Source organism: Eublepharis macularius, chromosome 16 (genome assembly GCF_028583425.1).
Source record: "Eublepharis macularius isolate TG4126 chromosome 16, MPM_Emac_v1.0, whole genome shotgun sequence".
NCBI lineage: Eukaryota > Metazoa > Chordata > Lepidosauria > Squamata > Eublepharidae > Eublepharis > Eublepharis macularius.
Window position 1 is genome coordinate 23,150,027 of NC_072805.1, and position 21,712 is coordinate 23,171,738.

A 21,712-nucleotide genomic window follows, 5' to 3' on the forward strand; every position below is an offset into this window, starting at 1 on the left:
TAATTATATGTGGCAAGCAAGGCACAACACCAACTCTCTGCCAGTTCAATTAATATGTAGGAAGCATCATTTGAGACTGTGAGTGATTCCGCACACGTTGCATAATGCACTTCCAATCCTCTTTATAGATCATTTGGAATGGATTTTTTTGTGTGCGGAACAAAAAATCCACCTCAAACAATTGATAAAGTGCATTGAAAGTGCATTATCCAACGTGTGCGGAATCAGCCAGTATCTCTTAAGACAGAGGGAAGGGGAAAAATGCGTTTTACCATACAATATGCTTTTATTCCTCCTGCCCCATTTGTCGTAAGGTGGTGTTCTAAACAGCACCAGCATAGTTTGGTGGATTGGTGGATCTTTCCCACCCTCTCCTTCTTCCAATTGCCCTCCTGTGGGCTAAAAAGATGATGTCAGAGGTCAGGGGGAACCACACAGACTTCTGGGAAAGGGGAAGGAAGAAAAGATCTACCTTTCCATGGGGTTGGGTCCAATTGTTCTTTTTGTCTAAGGCCGATTCCAGACGGCCCTCCCCATTGTGAAACGTCGTGCGTCGTCGCGCAGAAAACGTGAAATATCGTGTTTTCTCGCACGAGTTTTGCGCGATGTCGCGCAAAACTCGCGCGAGAAAACGTGATATTTCGCATTTTCTGCGCGACGACACGTGACGTTTCGCAATGGGGAGGGCCGTCTGGAATCGGCCTAAGAGTCTTTCTACACAAGACATCTTACATGGGGACACTCAAGTGACTTACTTTCTGTGTGGTCTCATATTCAAGTATACTCTGTCTCCCTAGCAGTGCGTGTGTATCCACAACAGGAGAACAAGTGTAAGATATTTCACTTGAGCATTCCTGTGTAAGATGTCTTGAGTAGAGAGACACTCAGTGAGCAATCTTCCATGGAGAAAGTAGTTCAGTTCTAACTGAAGAAGTCTTCTACCAATGGAAGAGTCCGTATTTAGCAGAAGAGAATTGTGTTTCTCCAATATTTTGTAAGAGAAGAACTTCAGTTGCAGGTCCGATGAGTCGCCAGGAAGTCAACAGTATTGGAAAATAGCACATGGTCCATGAATTTGTTGAGGTCAAAGAATGAGTTGGATCAGGGCTTTTTTTCTGGTGTAACTCAGTGGGTTGCCCTTGGAGAAAATGGTCACATGGCTGGTGGCCCCACCCCTGATCTCCAGACAGAAGGCAATCTAAACTCCCCTCTGTCTGGAGATCAGGGAGTGGGGCCACCAGCCATGTGACCATTTTCAAGATGTTCCGGAACTCTGTTCCACCACGTTCCAGCTGAAAAAAAGCCCTGAGTTGGATCCTGCCAGTTTTTCTGCTCAATTTTATCCTCACTGCGAGTGTGTCCCACTGGGCTTTTGCCTATGTGGATCCCATAGAATACCCTTTTGTTGTTGTCAAAAGTTGTTGTTGTCACCCATGGAAAAGCTGGTAGGATCCAACCCATTAAGAGGAGCATCAGAACCCCACTTCAATGAAGAACATAATATCAGTTTGGGGTATATATGGTTACGGTAGCTCCACAAACCATCTTTAATATTGCATTCAAGAACAATCAAGTAAACCTTAAGCCCTGCTTTGCCACAGGTTTTCAACAAGATGTTCTCTAGGGAAGTGTTCTAATTAGAAGGTGGAGTTCTGTCAAATACGAAACAAAAATAAAACACCCTTAAACAGCCTTATCTGGAAGCTCAAAAATGCAAAAAGAAATGGAACATAATTGGAAGGCGTTTTCCTTTTAGCAATGAATGGATAAAAAAGCACACCCCCTCCCCCAAATCAAGTTCTTTAAAAAATAAATCATGGTAATATTCATGTTCTCCAACATTTGTGAACTTCAGCAAAAAATGTGGACTCTCTCTTCCTAACAGTCTTTTGCACAGAGCATTCTGCCTTTTTTGAAAAGAAGTAAGAGCTTATTGTAGTAGTGTGGAGACTACCGGATAATGCACAAGCTACCAGAATATACGTGCAAATCTTCTGCTTCAATGCTACCTCTATTCTTTAATTCCACAAAATAAGGTGTTAGACCAATTCAGTAGGGAAAATCTTGTCATATATTACACTTCCCCCACCCAAATGCCAGGGTATTATTCTAAGAACAAACTATTATATTCTATTATCTTTCCTGATCTAATTCATAATCTAGCCGTTTTTGTGCTAGTATCTCTCAGAACTGTCTGAATGGTATTTGTCCCACATTTGAAAACCAGAATTGACCAGAGGCCCATGGAGGGAGGGGGGGGGGATTCTCAGCTTCACAATACAAAGGGATGTTTGACCCCTTTATCAGTACCACAGTTGGGGCACTGTACACCCTGTTACTAATGTCCAGCTAATAAGAAGAAAAGAGTAAACATACTAGTCTTCGTTTTTAAAAAAATACAAAAATCCCTAAAATGTGCCTCGCATTGGCAGGAAGAAAAGGGGATCTTGAGTAACTCTCACAACTTCACACTGGTTTCCCCTATGGAATCGATAAAATGATGGACTGTTTTAGAACTTTTGGTACAGTGTCCCACCTACAGAAATTCCGCTATGGCCATTGCTTTTAATGCCCCGTAATGTTGCTTATATTACCTGTTTCGCCTTCCTTCTTAATCTGGTCTGCCCAATTCACTCCGTTAAAGTAAACTGAAGAGCTTGTACTTTTGTACAAAACATGTATCCAGTCTGCAGAAGTATGAAAATTATAACAATAACATCTTACACAGTCCACTATATACAGATGCAGAGGTACAAATAAATTAATTAAATAAATTCATCTGAAGGACAAGAATTCCAAGTAGGGTTGTTTGGGTTTTTGTTGCTGTTTCAGTTTGCAAAATTAATCTTTTTATACATCATACATATAAATTATACAAAAAAATCCATCTCGTTGTTAACTTCTCAAAAGCCAACCGAAAAAAAATTAATAAAAGTATTAAAACAGTTCTAAAGCAGGCTCTAAAAAGTATTGACCCAAATTCCAAACTAAGGCTCTTGGGTCAAACCACTTGCAAAGAATAAGTTAAAAATAACAAAACAAAAACAAACTCAAGGTGTCCCTTGGAGGGAGACACTAGTGCTTTTCAGCCGGCGGAATGTCTGGTTCTTTCTAGCCGCGCATGCAAATGATCCAGTCCTCTGTCAAGTATGTGTGCGTAAACCTGGTCCTCTTTCCGTTTGTCAAACGAGAATGAAACCTGGTTAGGAACAGCTGCTGAACTTCTCTATGTAACTCACAAGGAAACTGACACAGCCATAGGTATGTTAGATACATCGTCACACATATTCCTCTGAAGAACTGATTGGATCTGGAATTGATGTTTAATTTTATTATCCAAACCCGCGTGACACTTGAAACCCCTCTTCCCTTGGAACCTCTTCTCTTTTGAGGCGCATGAAAGGAGGGTCAGACTTCATAAATTTTGTCCTGCAAATAACTGAACAACGAATCCAGTCCTTTGGAAGAACTCCAGAGCTGCTTTAACATCTGGCACTCTTTCTCATTGACATCTTCAAGTCCAGATTTCAGGAAGCTCCGAACCAGGCATTTAGATTCTTCTAATACCTATGAAAGGAATAACATTCCCCGTTTCATAGCCGGAATATATTAAAGCTATTAAGGAATTATTAGTGTGGGAATAATACTGCTCCAAGAAACATCAGATTGATTCACTGAAGCAAAGGATGATTGGGCTAACCTTACCTCTCTCAGCTGCCAGTTCCGACATTGAAGGTAATAATCTAGTTACCAAGACTGCTTTGACAGAAGACCCAATTTATGTTTTTGAGATATATTGGCAATGATTCAAACTAGACATGAAGTAGAAAGTCTGCAACTAGATTAAGATTTCCCATATTTTGAAAGGAAAATAATAAGCAGCTCCTGTGCCTCTTAGCACATATATTCAGAAGCTTACTGCCTTTGAACATGGCTAGTAGCCGCTGAAGGAGCTCTCCCTGATGAATCCATCTAAACCCTTTTGAAAGCCTTTTGAAAGCCTTTTGAATGCTCGCGGCCATTACTATGTCGATGGGCAGTGAATTCTACAATTTAATGACCCATTGAGTAAGGATTAAAGAGGTATTTCCTTTTGAGTCTCTCTACATGAGACACCTTGGTGTGTGTTTATCAAGTGTAGGGAGATGCAATGTTAACCGGAAAGCGTAGTTTAAAAAGACAGAGTCAGTGGAGATCGCTCCTCAAAGGGTTTGTTAATTTCATCTTCGCCTCCCCAAAGGCTCTGTCAATTTCACCTCTCCAGTCTAAAACTGTGTGGGATCGCAACCAGAGGGCAGCGAGGAATGGAAATGGGCTGGAGCTGCCTTCCAGAGCTGGGCTTGGACCTGGAGAGGTTACAATGGGCTGAAGCTTCCCTTCTGGCATTTCACAGACCCTTCACACAGCTCCAGTGTCTAGCAAAGCCTTTGCCCTGCTGCCAGCTCCGTCTTTTTAAACTACCCTTCTTGGCTGACATTGTTTCTCCCAACATATGTTCTCCATGTGCCAGATGTCTCGTGTAGAGAGACTCTTTGCCTGTCCTGAATCTATTACCCATCAATGTCATTGGGTGTCCACTTTCTCCACTCCATGCATAATTTGATAAACTTCTCTCAGGAAATGTTTACCTCTTTCCTTCCAGGTCTTAAAGCACACTCCACCCCTGCATTACAATTACTTTAAAAAGAACAATTTGCAGGGATAAGGGCTGTGCCTGTTAGTTCTTCAGTAGGGCTAATTGTACCTCTGGGGGAGAGGATACAGCAGCTCAAATGACCCTTCCCATACTAATCCTTCCTTGATCTTTAAAGCAGGCATGCTTTTTATTTTGTTTTATTTTTTAATGTGGACAGCTTAATCACACAACTCAACAATGCCCTGTCCACTTTGATCCCAGAAGTTTGATCCCAGTCCCCATTCAAGCCCCGCCTCAGCTGTAATGGCAGTTGATAGCCTTATAGTGCTATTTTAAGCTGAGTTACATCCTTCTAGGGCTGTTTCCACATGGCTTACCTCGTTCCAGAAAACAGCGAAATCTCGCACGAAATCTCGCGAGAAGACGCTGTTATTGCGCGAAATCAAACGAGAAGATGCTGTTATCGCTTGAGAAGATGCGATAACAGCGTCTTCTCGCGTGATTTCGTGTGAGATTTCGCTGTTTTCCAGAACAAGGTAAGCCGTGTGGAAATGGCCATGGTCTATTGATGGGTTTAGAAGAGTGTAATTCTGCTATGGTCGCACTATTAGACTAGGGTGTTGCTCTACTAAAGATTGCTCTATTTGAGTTCTAGTCATCTCCCCCCCACCATATTAAGCCCTGTTCTTCTGCACAGCAGTTTGAAGGAGGAAGAGGGAACTAAGATGTGATTCTCAAGTCTCTCGGTGGAAGCCCTACAATTCCCTTGACGCTATTCCTTGCCCCTTCTCAAGGCTGTTGTAAAGATGACCGGGATAATGTACACGAAGCACACTAAATGCCCCAAACCACTGACTGAAACCCTGAGTATTATTCTGAACTTGTTTGACAGCAATGACACAGAGGTCGGGTGGGTGGTTTGTTCTCTTGCCCGTTGCAGAACAGATGCTTGCAGAAGTGGGACAGGAGGGAGATTTTACCCTATCCTGTCATCTCACTGCAGCCCTCCCAGACCCAAATGGTCCACGCAGGTCCAGAGACCCAAGGAATCAACTTTTCTGGAGTCAGAACAGGCTTCTGAAGAGACAGGAATGTGAGAAAGATCGAAGATCCCGTAGCAACAGACTGGTGATGCATCCAGCCCTTAACCTGGAACCTCAAAGGTTAGGACAGTTGCACTGCAGCAATAAACTTTCCAAGTTACTAGCCCCGGAGGTTAGCAATGGCATGTTCATTATTTAGGAGTGGGGATTTCCTGCAAATTTACATCCCACCTGCAATTCCTTGCAGGCCCTCAATCTAAATAGCCACATTTCTAGGGGCTATCATTCAAACAACGAAAAGAGATTAGTATACTTTATATGCTGTGTTAACTGTATGCCCGTATCTATTTTTCAAAAGGGATTAGAGAAAAAAAAAGAATTTTTAGTATCTCTTCTGAATGCCTCTTAAGCTGCTAGTTTTATGGGATTTCTAATCCACAGGTACATGCCAGCATCTTACAAAAGCAGAAGATAAATAGGAGACTTTGGGAGATAATGATAGGAAATGAGAGCAGGATCAGACCTGGAGTGGTGACAGATCAACACAGTGAATATTTGCACAACCCTAGAAGGTTACACAATACGTTTCGGTGTGTGTTTCCCTTGTGTGTCTCATTCCAAGTGTCTCTAAAGAGATGTAATCTACAATTCACTTAATTAAAAATTGTGTGTGCCCCACTGTCTTGGCAGACCTTTTAAACGGAATTGGGAGCTGCTACTTCTTTGCCCAAACTACCATCTTTAATTTAAAAAAGGTGAAAGTAAAACTTCAGCTTCTTTTTTGTGGCTTTTGGGAAAACAAAAGTGTATTTGAGGCACAGGGCTGCTCATGAAACCGTTTCTGTGGATGTGTTCAGCAAGTGAGGGGAAATGCGTAAAGATGGCCATTGGCTGTGTAAAGATCCCAGCTGTGTTTTGAAACGGGGCTGAGCTCAGGGGAAAGCTGGTTTTGTGAGTCTGCACAGTGCTGACTGGCTACTGCCTTCTGTCACACACTCCTGTTGCTTCTTCCTCTAGTGTGTGTGTTAAGAACCAAATCAAACTTAATGCAATGAATAAAAGGGCTCATTTTGAGGGGGAACGCACAGGAACCCAGTTCCGGCAGTTCCCCAAAGAGGTCACGTCAGGTGGCCCGGCCCACCTGACTCTCGGCCATTTTGGGCCTGTTTTGGCCTGGATTGGGGCCAAAATGGCCCAGATTGGGCCTCGGACGGGTGGTGGATCACTCTCTTGCTCATCAAAGGCCCGATCCTGACCATTTTGGGCCCCTTTTCAGCCATTTTCAGCCCCTTTTTGCCATTCTGGGCCCAATTTTGGCCTTGAATGGCCAGGATTGGGCCCCAAACCTCCAGAATAGGTGATGTCAGGGGCGTGGCTTATGTAAATCAGTCATACTAATGACACACTTCCAGTGATGGCAAGAGGCGTGGCATATGCTAATGAGTTATGCTAATGAGTTATGCTAATGAGTTCCTCAAGCTCTTTTTCTATGAAATGACTGCTGTGATTAAATATGTAACTGAATGGAAATATAAGATGCTTATATAAAAAAAGGGTGAAAGGCCTGAAACATGTGGTGTCGGTTTTGGTGTTGGGGGAGGGGAGAACTGACAACTGACAGAGAAAGATGTAAATTAACATCATTAAGGGAAAGGGAGACACACACTTGTTAAGCATTAGCAATACACCAGTATTATCCTGAAAATACTTATCTCAAAGAGTACAGAGGCTCAGGCAAAGAGAGAACTGGGGAGAGGGACCCCTATTTATATAAAATGAAGAAAACTTCTCCTCCTCCAACCAATGGGCTAGCAATAGCTGGTGAAAGCACTGTGAAAAGAAAGGGCCAATCATCGGCCCTCCTCTGCTGAAAGATTAGTTTGGCTTGATGGTTGGAGAGCTCCCATATAAGTTTCATATCTTCTGACTCTTTTCCCCTCTCCTTGAACTCTCCAAACCCGGTTGCCAAAGCAAGCAGGTAAAGGAATGAAACTAGAGGCATCTGCTTACTTGTTGTTATTCGTTTTTTCATTATTCAAGCATACTGAACAGTTCTTATTTGGTTTGGCTTTTTTAAAGATAGGTCTCTTTTACGATTTAATGTCTATTTTATATGTGCTTACATAGCCATTTGCTGCTTTGGGGATCCTTCGTGATGGAGAAGTTGTATAAAACATTTTAATACATTAAGACTTTGTTACAACATTTATATTCTGCCCTTCCTCCAAAGAGATCAAGACACTGTGAGTGACTTTCCCCTCCTTCATTTTATCCTCACAAGTACTCTGTGAACTCAGGTAGGCTGAAAGAGAGGGGGACTGGCCCCAAATCCCCGTTATGTGGAAAACAGGGAAATGAACTTGGGCATTGTCAGCCCCCATCCAACCACTACACCACACAGCCCTTTTACAACATTCACAGTGTTTCACAAACATCACTTCACTGTAATCAATATCATTACCCCATAAGAGAGGTTGATATTATCTTTACTTTGTAGATAGGTGCCTGAAGAAGAGGGTGACCAAAGGCCACCAAGTAAGATCTGAGACTGGGAGTTCTAGATCTAGGTGCTGGTGTTTTTCTTACCACGGCACTGCAAGATGCCATTTCTTTCACCCTCAACATCACTTCTTGACTGAATGTCGTGGGCCAAAAGACTTGGGACACGAGTCCTCTGCTGCAGGCTTCTTGTGCCGTGAGCTTCCTCCCACAAAAGAGCATTTCATTTGCCTGGAAAGACCAAAACACCTTCAGTCAAGATACGGGATGGAAGGACAGGTTGCAAAAGCTGGCAGGGCAACTTGGAAGTAAATCCTGGGCTTTCGGCTCCAGCTGCAGATGGGATCCCCCAGCGTGAGAACTCTGAGTGATTCCACACACATTGGATAATGCACTTCCAATCCTCTTTATAGATCGTTTGGAACGGATTTTGTTGTGTGCGGAACAAAAAATCCACCTCAAATGATTGATAAAGCGCATTGAAAGTGCATTATCCAACCTGTGCGGAATCAGCCTCTGCTTGGTTGGGGAGGAAAATGAGATGGAGCCATTTCCTTCTAGCCCTTGTAGGCGGGGTTTGGGTGCACATGGATTTCCCACAGCCTGAACATCTGTGGAAGCATCAGCTCAGAAAAGGGCAACGTTTTGGATTCAACTCATGACATGTTGGGGAAGGCAGCAAATTTCATAGCAAAGTTTAAAAGGCTGGCTCTCGGATGCATCCAGGGAAACAAAAAATCCACCTCAAACGATTGATAAAGCGCATTGAAAGTGCATTATCCAACCTGTGCGGAATCAGCCTCTGTTTGGTTGGGGAGGAAAATGAGATGGAGCCATTTCCTTCTAGCCCTTGTTGGCAGGGCTTGGGTGCACATGGATTTCCCACAGCCTGAACATCTGTGGAAGCATCAGCTCAGAAAAGGGCAACGTTTTGGATTCAACTCATGACATGTTGGGGAAGGCAGCAAATTTCATAGCAAAGTTTAAAAGGCTGGCTCTCGGATGCATCCAGGGAAACAGATTTAAATCTGTAAGGCATGAGTAATCTCAGCAGTTGGAGGAGGGGTCAATTGACTACAACATTTGGGGATGGAAAGAAATCGTTCATTACGTGCACAGTGGATACCTGACTCATAGAGTAGCTCTTGAGGGCACTGTTGTTGCTTTATGTATGCTGGAACAGGTGGATTGAGCCAAAATTTTGTGGGTACAGAACTGCATGAGACTGATGTCTTTCTTTGTTGGACTTTAAGCATGAGCTACTTTTGCAAGAAGGCAGTCAAATAATATGACACAGCCAGGAACAGCTGTGCATGGAAGCAGCTTCTGTGGATGGATCCCCATGCTCTGTCTCTTATGGCATGGGCAGAGCATGTGCTTTGCATGCATAAGTTTCCAGGTTCAATTGCTTGCATGTCCCGTCTAGAGGCAGACATCTGGAGAACTATTGCCAGTCAGACTGGACAACAGTGAGCCCCATGGACCAATGCTGAGCTGACTCAAAATAAAGCACTTTCAAATGTTCGTTGGGAATTTAAAATGGAGACTAGGTGTCAGTTTTTAAATAAGGGTCCCCAACCTTTCTAAGGCAGTGGGCACCTTTGGAAATCTGGCACAGGATGGAGGGTGCAGCCACAAAACAGCTGTTGCAGGAGGTGGAGGCAACACAAAATGGCTGCCATAAAAGGTGGAGGCAACCACAAAATGGCTGCCATAGGAGGTGGAGGCAACACAAAATGGCTGCCATAGGAGGTGGAGGCAACCACAAAATGGCTGCCAGAGGAGGGAGAGGCCAACCACATAAAGACAGAGAGTGAGGTTATGCACAACTCTGATTGTAACTGTTCAGCATTTCAGGCAGAAGCTCTGTTTAACAGGATTCTTTAAAAAATAAACATACTGTTTAAAAATATTTTCTTGTGTACTCACAAATATACAGATCGAACAAACTAAGAAACATTCATCTGGCAGATCTCCAATGGCCAATCAGAAGCCCAGGTGAGCAAAAGCTCCACTTGTCCCTGCTCACTTTCTAAAAGCATTTGGCAGACACCAGGAAAGGTGTTGGTGAGCACCATCGTGCCCATGGACACCATGTTGGGGATCCCTATATAGAATAAAGCTTAGCTATGCAACTGTTATAAAGCCAGAACACACTTACAGGCAGTAGTGAGAATAAAAATTCAGCTAGCACATGCCTCAAATTGGCCCAACAGTAAAAGTTTCCTCAAACTAGGATGTACAGTTCAATCCTAAGAAGATTTACTCCAGTCTAAGTCCATTGAAATGAATGGGCTTAGACTGGAGTAACTCCGCTTAGGATTGCACTGAAAGTGAATGAGCCATAAGGGTCTTCCTAGGAGGTCTTGTCCTACTCCTCAGGATGACCCCCCCCTAACTTCAGGAAGGAGAGGAACTGAGAGCAGAGAGTCCCCCAAAGATGCAAGTATGTGTATTAGCATGGGAGATATCAGGTTGCAGCTATGTTTGCTTGATGAGGTATGGGCCGTTTCCAGACGGCTTACCTTCTGCCGCTCCATGCCGCAACGTCGCGGCTCGTGCCAGAGAAAACGCTAAATAGCGCGTTTTCTCACGCGAGTTTTGCGCAACATCGTGCAAAACTCGCGCGAGAAAACGCGATATTTCGCGTTCGCCATAGCACGAGCCACGGCGTTGCGGCATGGAGAGGCAGAAGGTAAGCCGTCTGCAAACAGCCATGGATGAAGACACAGCTTTGTATTTGCAACTGGAATGTATGTCTTCACACCACTGTCTCTGGCTGTGCAGGTGTTGTTTCATGAGGCTACAATTGGGTCAAAGAACCCCATAAAAATGGTACAGGAAGGAGCCTTACCAGAGCTACCCCTAGGATCTGTGGAAACGTATAGGACGAACAGCCAGCTGGAGTGAGCCGAATTGTCGCATACGGTGTCTGAAACCAGGCCTTTTCGCTTGCCCAAACAATATCGCACAGTGGTAATATTGAAGCCCCCAAGCCGAGTGCAGGGCCATTGATTGCAACTACAATTGGCTTCTTAAACTGAATAAAAGCTTTGACAAAATCCCTAAAGTGGAGAATAAAAGAGGAAGACGTTATCAATAGCATTCTAAAATTTCACACATTCTAGCAGAAAACAAAGACAGCATTTTAAATTCCAGGCACTTCGAGTCTGAGAACAGTCATCCAATTTCAGATGTAGAGACTTGACTGTAGAACGTAAGGATTGCCTTGCTGGATTAGGCCATCCAATCTGGCGCTATGTCAAATTAAACAATATTAAGTCAGAAGGATCAGATTTGATTGAAGAATATAAGAGGACCCATGCAGGATCTGCCCTCCTGTAGCTGCCGATGCCCCTGGCACTCGTATTCAGATTACTGCCTCTGAACATGGAGGGTCCATTTAGTTATCCTAGCTAATAGCCATTGATGGAATCTCCTCCAAGGGGATTTTCTTCCAGCTGTCTCCGATTGTGAAGTGCTATTACAATTATTGCTACCTAATCACTGCATTCTACCCACATTTAAGCTTTATAATTTGCTCTATCTTTTATTTGGTGTTAAGGGTTGTGTTTTAATTTCAACACCTTCAGTCGTTTATCTGTATACCCATGGACTAAGTTGTTGTGACCAGGTTACAAACTGGAGAATTGCTGGTATCTTCTCTCGGCTCTCTTTGGCTGCCCTCGCCAGTTATTAACCAATGAGTGATCCTCCATGAATTTCCATCAAAGAACACCGTTGTTCTCCCTGAGTTTTACCAAAGCCCACATTTAGAGAGACTGCTGAATTGCAACTGATAACAACGCTGAAGACAATGCATCCACCTGGATTGAATCGAGACCTAGGCTTCTTGCCTCATTACTAATGCTGATTTCTCCACACCTAATCCAATCACACCTGTTATTGTTATTCACCAGCTATTGTCATTTACCTGCTATTGTCTTTCGGCATCTGAAACCACTCCACTTTCCAAGATATAAAGACAGATGGACTCACATGCTAGCTGTATCTGAAGAGGTGAGCTGTGACTCACAAAAACTCTTACCCTACCTCAAATTTTGTTAGTCTTATAGGTGTTACTGGACTCTTGCTCTTTCCTACTGCACATTTAGAGTGACATACAGTTTCAGGATTTTAGCCTCCCTCTCTGGGGGAAGGAGTAACATATCAGGGCAACTGGAGAAAAAATACTCCGGGAACTAATGGGGGCGGGGGGGAGGAGGACACAATTTCTTTCCCAAGTAAATAAACAGAACCAACAGAAGCAGGGTATTTTGTGTGTGAATCTGATGCCCAATTAGGCTTGATACATTTTATGAGGTTCTTATGAGGTTGTTGAAGGGGTGCGTGTTGTCTAACTGGCCTGTGTATTCTTTCTCTCTGATGGTGGTTTTTTGATATTAGCATCACCCACCACTCTAACCCATCACACCCATTGACCCACTTAGTGCCATCCCACAATTCCTGGTTTATAAGGCCCCGCCATTTAACTCCCCAGGCTGAACCCCTTGGAATCTGGGCTGTGAGAAAATCTTTTAGATCGTCTGATTTTCTAACAGAGCTGTTCACAAAACAGCTTATGGCTGCATATCTATAAGGGAGCATATCCTGTAGTAAAACTGTAGCCCTGTGTGGCTGACTGTACTTTTTAAAAGCCTGAAAGTGTTGTACAAACAGCTGAAGGATTGTTCCCTCACAGACACAAAGAGCTTTGAGTGACAGGCTACTCCAAGCAATCTGATTGGGTAGCATGAGCTGGAAAGAGGAGGGTCTGTTTTTAGCCCTAGCTGAGAGGAATCGAGCGTGAACAGTTCGGAGACAGAATCCTAACTGAGAGCAGTCTGACACCAACAGGAGAACTGGGGAAAGCTTGGTAAGAAAGTTTGGGAAGTAGGTGCAGACTCCCATTCAGGCCAAAAGGGGATAGATCTTCTAAGGAGAGGAGACTTTCCCTACCCAGTCAAACAGGGAGGTAGATCTGGAGATGGATCCCTGGTTGGGTGTGGTTGGAAACTGCTTTTTGGAGACCTTAAGATTCAGGTAAAAACTGAAGAAAAGCAATGGTATTTGAAGAGAAGGGGTTTGAGGTACTAGAAAGTGGGTAACAGCCTTCTTAAACCCAAAAAAGAACGAAAATCCTAAACGAAATTGTACTAGAGTGTTTGGGGAAAACACAGGAATAAACGTTCTAAACATAAGACCTTAAGTATCTGTGAAGAGCATAAGAACTAAAGTCTGCGTATATACAGATTTTACCTCAGAGATTTCTATGTTGAATTCGCTCAAAAGTTTTCAACCCCTGATTTCACCTGACCTTTCCTCTCTAAAATAAATAAAATAGTTACTTTTGAATTTAAAAAAGCATCTGCCTCTGGTGCCATTTCTGCTGTTTAAGAACAAAGAAGAGTGAAAGAGGAGGAGGAGATGTCATACCCTGAAACACAATTGTGCACCAATTTGCACTGTTTTGGATCAAGTTTCAAACAGGAGAGAGGCGCATTTGGTGACAGCACTTCATTCTGTGTGGCTTTCTATTAGAGGAAGGCCACATTTTTAACTCCGAGTATATTTATATATAAACGAAGTAATTTAACTTCAAGACAAAATGTCCAAACTCCTCTGTAGTAAGGCTCAGAAATATAGTCATCTCCTGCTTTTAAAAAAATGAATGGCACCATAGGTTCATTGTAAGTAATGGAATTTATGAACATGCTGAACTCTTGAAAGAAATATCTGGTATCCAAGGAAGGGAGGGAGAAAGGAAAGTCAGATCTGGCTCCTCTACAAGGCTGCAAGCATTTATGCCAATACGCACTTTTCTCTCCAGTTAAGCAACCAGGGCAGAGATTAAAAAACAACCCCAGTTAATAAATGATATTGAGAGATTCAAGTTTCAAAGTCTAGCCCCAGCCCTGGAAAAGAATTCTGTCGATATCACATTGACTGTAGTGGTCTCTTCGTATTTCACAATAGACCTGTATGCATAACGTTTTGTGGTATAGGTCAGTGTGCACCCCCCTTCTGACACCCTTCTGTTTGCCCTGATACAACCAAACTATACAAGCATAAGCTCTCCTTTTCAAACATATTTCCTGCATATGACATAAGCAATTATTCAAATGCACACCAGAGATGTTTTAAAGCATGTACTTAAACAAGGTGAATGAGACAAACCCACATCTGCAAATATGTGCGAGCCAGGATTTGGCCGTGTCTCCCTGCTGAGAGACGCTGAATAGGAAACCTTGTCCTTCTGCCATATGATATATGAATCAGCCCTAAGCAATGGTTCTTCAAGGTCAGCAGTCCTCAACTTTGTTGAACCTGGGAGCCCTTCTGGAATTTTGAAAACAGCAACCAGGATCTACCATAAAATGGCTGCCATCAGTAGCACAGAAAATGGGGCCAGAGCCAACCAGAAAATGTCAAGAAGTTCCAAGCCATGAGTGATTCTGCACGTTAGATAATGCACTTCCAATACTCTTTATAGATCATTTGGAACGTATTTTTTCATGTGTGGAACAAAAAATCCACCTCAAACGATTGGTAAAGTGCATTGAAAGTGCATTATCCAATGTGCGCAGAATCACTCCATGTGTCCTCTTATGTTGAGGGCCAGTTGTTTCCAAATGGGTGCTCCTTGAAGCCATAAAGGTGATGCCTCCAAGCATCCTCTGAAGCATGTCCTGCTCCAGTATAACAGTACTGGCTCTTTATTTTGGGGGAGAAGGAAGTAGGCACCAGGAAATACACTGGTGAACACTACAGTGTCCTTGTTGAGGATCACACCCAGTGAGAAGCTATGTTCTCCTGGACAGGGAAAGACCAATCGGTCACATTTTAGCTGCATCTCCATATATTTCAGGAAGATGTTAATCACAGTTTTCAGAAAAGATATTGGCAGGAATTGGGAGGTAACCTTCCTTTGGCTGGAAAGAATGGAGAAAGTGGAGTAACACCACACTTCTCTGGTCCCAGGGTTAGGCCCTACTGGACCCAGCTCATAAAGGCTAGAATGCTCCTCCTTAATTTAGTTTAAATTTACAGGAAGTTTTGCACGTGAGACCCCAGGTCCAAAGATCCATGTGAGAATCAGAGGGTGTCCTACAGCATAATCTTTCTTTTATTGCTAAGCATGGTTAGGGGTCATTTCGTAGAAAAAGAGCTGGAGGAACTCATTAGCATAACTCATTAGCATATGCCATGCCTCTTGCCATCACTGGACGTGTGTCATTAGTATAACTGATTTGCATATGCCGCACCCCCTGACATCACCTATTCTGGCTGTTTTGGACCCAATCCTGGCCATTCAGGGCTGAAATTGGGTCCAAAATGGCAAAAAAGGGCTGAAAATGGCTGAAAAGGGGCCCAAAATGGTCAAGATCAGGCCGCTGATGAGCAGGAGAGTGATCCACCACCCGTCAGAGGCCCGATCCAGGCCATTTTAGACCCAATCCAGGCCGCAACGGGCCCAAAATGGCTGAGAGTCAGGTGGGCAAGGCCACCTGACATGTGACCTCTTTGGGGCACTGCGGGAAGTGCGTTCCTGTGCATTCCCCCTCGAAATGAGCCCTGAGCATGGTTATAGTTAGTTTGGTGGCATCTAATCCACATATAAACATACAGCGTTTCCTCTTTTTTTGAACCCAATTCTGTCCTCCAAGAAAACCTCTCTCTCTCTTTTGTTTTTTATTAAAAAAAAACTACTTTGCATTTCATAATCGAGTGACTCCAGCACACCAAGGTCACCTTATTGCTTCTGCAATTCTGGTGCTTTCCTTTCTTCTGTCACTTGACAACCTGCCAATTAAATAGGAGTAATCGAGGCCGCTGCAGAAGACACTACCCACTGCGCTAAGGAGCAGGAGTTTGCTGTCGTCCGCCGATGCGTTGCACAGCGCTCGCCGGACTTCCTTCATGATCTGCAGAGAACAAGAAAGGTGAACGGGGCTTTGACTGACCTGTGCCGCTCAGCCAGGTCACAAACAGTAGCCACCTGCTTTTTCTCATGTGTCAGTTTGGCCCATATAATTTTCATACCCATGTTTATGACCTTGGTATCTCTGTGTCCATGAAACAGTTCTCAAACCAGCATTTTGTTTATTTCAAATATATGCCTTATTTAATGGGATGATTTCCGATGTTAAAAGCGACAGTGGTTTCCATGGAAATAGGCAAATTAAGGTCAGTAGGCTGTACCTTCCCGTGGCTGCCCTTGAAGCAGTTATCTACTTTCAAATTTGCATTTTTTTGATGGTTTGTGTTTGGTGGCCACTTGATGGCATTGTGGGGCTGTATGGGCAGAGGAAGAGAATTGGCAAGATTTTGATAACAATCTTTCTCCTAAAGTCTTCAAATGCTTTACGGGTGTAGTGGCATTGACTGAAATCTTTATAACCAATCCTTCAAGGTAGGCCAGGATTGTACCTGTGTCACAAGGGCTGTTAACCACTTTCTGAGTATTTGAGTTGATTCATCTCCTGTCTTTTAACCAATCTGTATAGATTGATGAATGAAATATAAATTCCATGTATGTAAATGTATGCAAATCCCCATTTTACTGCAATCTTAAACAGAAGTGGTTTTTAGAGATATTGAAGCCAAATAGCAAGGAATTCCCAGACCACATTAGAAAAGAGTACGAGTCCAGTAGCACCTACAAGACTAACAAAATTTGGGGTAGGGTATGCGCTTTCGTGAGCCACTCACAACTCACTTCTTCAAATACTTCAGATACACTTCAGTACCTGAAGAAGTGAACTGTGACTCACGAAAGCTCATGCCCTACCACAAATTGTGTTAGTCTTACAGGTGCTACTAGACTCTTGCTTTTTTCTACTGCTACAGACAGCCTGCCATGGCTACCCATCTTGTCCCAGTTCACATTGACTGACTAGAGCCAGGAATGTCCTGAGGAAAACTGTATTGTGGAGTTTAACCTAGAGCCACAGCCCCCATCCCTGTTGGAACCCCCTTTTTCTGTCCAGTGATGAACAGTATGGGAATTACTTTTCTTTTTTGCAGCCAGGTGCACTCTTCTGTCTTTCGCTTACATTTTGTTCTGCCCTTGGGTGGATCCAGAGATTGCCCTATCATATCAGCAGCCATTCACAACTGGATTCTAATGTGTGGATGAGACAATCGTGGAAGTGAATGACTGCTCTAATACAACAAGAGCACAATAGCCAATACTGTGTGGATGCAGCCTTTCCTTTTCTTTACAAGCCTATCTAAGCTAAAAAGAACAAAGCATGGAGGTTTCCAGAGAAACAGAAAACCAATGACGTACATTTTCACTATTAGACTAACAGCCTTGGCAGGTTTCTGCAGTGTTTCAAAATCCTCCTAGACCTGTTCGACCAGTCACAGCAAAAGAAATCTTGCTGTCGATTAAGGTGCAGGGCCACTTTCAACTCACTTCAAAACAATCCTGTGCCTCTAATCTGAGTACATGTATTTAGCACAGAGGTGTGATTCTTTCATGTCCAAAGACTTACAAATCAGCAACACTCTGAATGAACTGATTTAACAGATTAACGGCTGCCTGGTGTCCATGAAATCAATAAATCCCGGGTAATGAAATGGCTTCTCTGCTCTTTCATTTGGTGCGATCTGAAATCAAAGGGAGCTGGGAATTCATTGCTTCCCATGCGCCAGACACAGAGCACATTTATTTATTATGTATAGCTGGGTGGTTGGTGACGCTTTAAATTCTAGAAAGAAGGGAGCAATAAAAGCCACTGGGAAGATGGAATAATTTACATCTCAATTTACTACAACTTTGAAATTATTCATAAAACACTCATAAAGTATTTTAAAAGGCCTTACCCTACTGGTATTATAAAAATAATCATCCTCTCATCCCTGGCACTAACCATTCTCTGAATCATACTTTTGCTCACAAGGGGAGATGATACGTCTGAACTTTTTTGTAGCTTCCTTTCTTTATGGGGGGTTGTAGCAGATGTGCACATTTAGGCACATAAGCAAATCTATTAGATGATTGGTGAGGATTTCAGCTGCCTTGCTTTTTACACTTACTGATTTCAGCATATGGTCACCTTTATGAAGTTTGAACATATGAAGCTGCATTATACCAAAGCAGACTATTGGCCCGTCAAACATTGGATTGACTATTCTGATTGGCAGCAGTTCTTCAGTAATAAAAACATCATAACAACACCGCTCTGAGTGGGCATTAAGTTGTCCTGAAGGGCGGTGTATAAATCAAATGTTATATCATCATCATCATCATCGATATTAACATTAACATTATAATATTGTGGGCAGAAGTGTAGTGGTTAAGAGCACGGGACTCTAATCTGGAGAACTGGGTTCGATTCCCCACTCCTCCACTTGAAGCCAGCTGGGTGACCTTGGGTCAGTCACAGCTTCTAGGAGCTCTCTCAGCCCCACCTATTTCACAGGGTGTTTTGTTGTGGGGATAACAACAGCATACTTTATAAACCACTCTGAGTGGGTTTTAAGTCATCCTGAAGGGCGGTATATAAATTGAATGTTATTATTATTATTAATGCCTGCTAGGTCCTTTAAGATCTCTGCAATTGCCTGCAGCTGAACCTGGGATCTTCTACATGCAAGACAAGAGCTTTGCACTCCCTCTTCCCCACTTTGGAAGCAATTCCTCCAAGTTTTATTGCTGTGTGGTCTCCATTACAATTCACTGCATGGGAGAACCATGCTGACATTACCCTGCTCCTTCCCATAAAAATGGAAGATGCTTGCTGTTTGTTGCAAGCCTTTTATATTTCCAAACGGCAGCAAAACCCGGCTGAGTACGTTCAAAAACTGTACGGGAGATACATCCCCACCATTAAGTTTTAAATGCAGCAGGTCTTATAATTCATGATGTGGGTGTGAAGTGCTGTGAAGTCCTAGCCGATTTATGGAAATCCCCTGCTGGGGTTTTCAAGGCAAGGGGCAAACAGAGGTGGTTTGCTATCCTCTTCCTGTGTGTAACAGCCCTGCACTTCCACAGTGGTCTCCCATCCAAGTACTAACCAGGACCTACCCTGCTTAGCTTGCAAAACCTGATGAGATTAAGCTAGCCTGAGCCGTCCATTTATTATACAATGCAATGAACCTTGAAAATGTCCTCGCTGCTAGCCGAGATCAGTGGCATGAACAATGTGCGCATGAGCATTAGTGCACGTGCACTCAGGTTTTCCTTCGGCATGTTTCTGTGCTGGAGAGTTAGGGACTGCAGAGGACTGTGCCTGGCTCCAGCACCCTCTCTCTGTAGCTTGCAACTGCCGCTGCTCAGGCATCAGAGGAAAGGGAGGCAATTGGCAAGCACACCTCCTCTGTGATCAGATCCAACTCTACTATTTGAGAGCCAGTTTGGTGTAGTGGGCGGTTAAGAGCATGGGACTCTAATCTGGAGAACTGGGTTTGATTCCCCACTCCTCCAGTTGGAGCCAGCTGGGTGACTTTGGGTCAGTCGCAGCTTCTTGGAGCTCTCTCAGCCCCACCCACCTCACAGGGTGTTTTGTTGTGGGGATAATAATAACATCCTTTGTAAACCGCTCTGAGTGGGTGTTAAGTCATCCTGAAGGGCAGTATATAAATCAAATGTTGTTGTTGTTATTTGCTCAGAGCAGCTGTGGCAAGAAGATGTTGAGGAACTGTCAAGTGAACACAGATACAACATCTGCCCCTCCGCTTTGGACCATTGCAACTTTTCAAATGAGAGCCGCCTATATATTTTTTTGCTGGTTTGATGCCATTGTCTCCTGGAGCTTTTCCTCTGTATTGCTGTTTTAATTGCCTTGATCGATGTGGTGAGCCTGCTGGAATGTTTGGCAAAGCTGTGAACGGCAACGGGGTGTAGTGTTATCTTTTGGAGCACCAACAAAAAACCTTAAAGACTAACAGATTTAATAAGACTTTTTCTTTTTGCTCTTGAATGTCTGTGAGATAGAAAAGTGGCTTATGATTCAAAGGACGCAGTCAAGTCAAAGTTGCAAGGAAAAGACCTCAGAAGAAACAAAAAGGGACCCCCCTTAATGATCAAACCACCTTCCTAAACTGTGCCCTGAAAATCTCACACTGCTTCACTTTAATTCCTGAGTTCGGGAAGCCAAGATCAAAACTTTCGGTTAGCACATTGCTGCTGAAGAGAGTGCCTTCTGCCAGGCAAATGCTGGCTCGGCTCTTTTGATACATGCAGGGAACGGGAATGCAATCACCAGGTTTGGAGGCAGCTTTAATTAACTGAGGATAAAGTGGCGTAAGCCACTGCCTTGAGAAAACAAAGCCCAGAACACCTGGTGCTACTGCGGAGCTGTTGAGAAGGTGCAGAGAAGATTCAAGGAGGTTTCAGAAAATGACCCTTCCTGGGCTGTTCTTTTTATCAATAAACTGCCCTGCAAACGAGCATGCAAAGTAGCAAGAGACCCTACCACGGTTGAATCAATGGCATTCTAAAACCATTGCAGATTTCTGATTTTTAAAACTACTGAACATTTCACTGCACCAGTCTTGGTCTAAGGCTGCATTTGTGACTCCATTGGAATTATGTAGCAGCACTCTGGCCATTTTCACATGCACCCCAGGAGATCGCGCAAACTCACGGCATGAAGCGTCTTCCTAACACGATCTCCCGGCACGATCCCCTTTCATGGCCCGATGACGTCAGAAAAAAGGCCATTAAACGGGATCGTGCTGGGAAATCGTGCTAGGAAGACGCTTTTATGTCGTGAGTTTTGCGCGATCTTCTGTGTGCGTGGCTTTGTGGAAACAGGGCCATAGCTTACTGTTTAGCAAGGAGTTTGCATGCAGAAGGTCTCAGATCCAACCTCTGGCATCTCCTCCTAAAGAATCTCAGAAAGCATTGAAAAGGTCAGGAGTCAAACTGTAGCCAGTACTGGGTTTGGTGAACCAATAATTTGACTTGGATAAAGCAGCCTCACAGACTATCTGATTCAAGAAGGAGGTAGGGCTTGCTTGCGCACAAATATTCAGTTGCTGACAACTGTAACATCAAATAGTGATATGTACGAGCGAATGGCCCATCATAGTTTTTATCACATTGTTTCAAACAGCAATGCTTTACAAAAGTGCCAGTACACAACTCTAGCCTCCTCAAACATGGAATCATCAAAGGAGGCACATTTGGGGGGGTGTTCCAGTCTACAGAACGCACAGTGCCAGCATTGCCCCAGTTGTGGGATCTTGCACAGAAACTTTTACGATGACCAATCTGGCACTTTGATCGCCAAGACTTGTGTCAATGGGAAACCCATGCTTTAATGACACATTAACCCTGCACAGACATTCACTGCCTGTATCAGTGGGTAGGGTGGAGTCAGCGTCACAGCTCCATGGCTCCTCCTCCAATTTCCATGTGTTCAAGGGGCTCCGTTTGTACAATATCTAGATATATATGCCCAAATTCACAGATTCTCATTTGTGCACCCTGGATAAATGGAGGACATGGACTGTGCATGCATTAGGGTGTACATGTCTAAGGTCTGTGCACATGGGGCCCTTGTATCATGGACAAAATGGG

General features: G+C 43.7%; 1 protein-coding gene across 1 annotated transcript in view; it reads right to left on the bottom strand.

The window, feature by feature from the left end:
* Nucleotides 1-1,271: 1,271 nt before the first annotated feature.
* Nucleotides 1,272-21,712, bottom strand: part of CDYL2 (chromodomain Y like 2) — an 87,840-nt gene continuing 67,399 nt past the window's right edge. The window contains exons 4-7 of the mRNA XM_055000553.1: nucleotides 15,931-16,103; nucleotides 11,033-11,243; nucleotides 8,266-8,409; nucleotides 1,272-3,567 (exon numbers count right to left, since the gene is read on the bottom strand). Coding sequence (XP_054856528.1) covers nucleotides 3,409-3,567; nucleotides 8,266-8,409; nucleotides 11,033-11,243; nucleotides 15,931-16,103 — 687 coding nt within the window. The 3' untranslated portion in view covers nucleotides 1,272-3,408. The remainder of the gene's footprint in view (nucleotides 3,568-8,265; nucleotides 8,410-11,032; nucleotides 11,244-15,930; nucleotides 16,104-21,712) is intronic.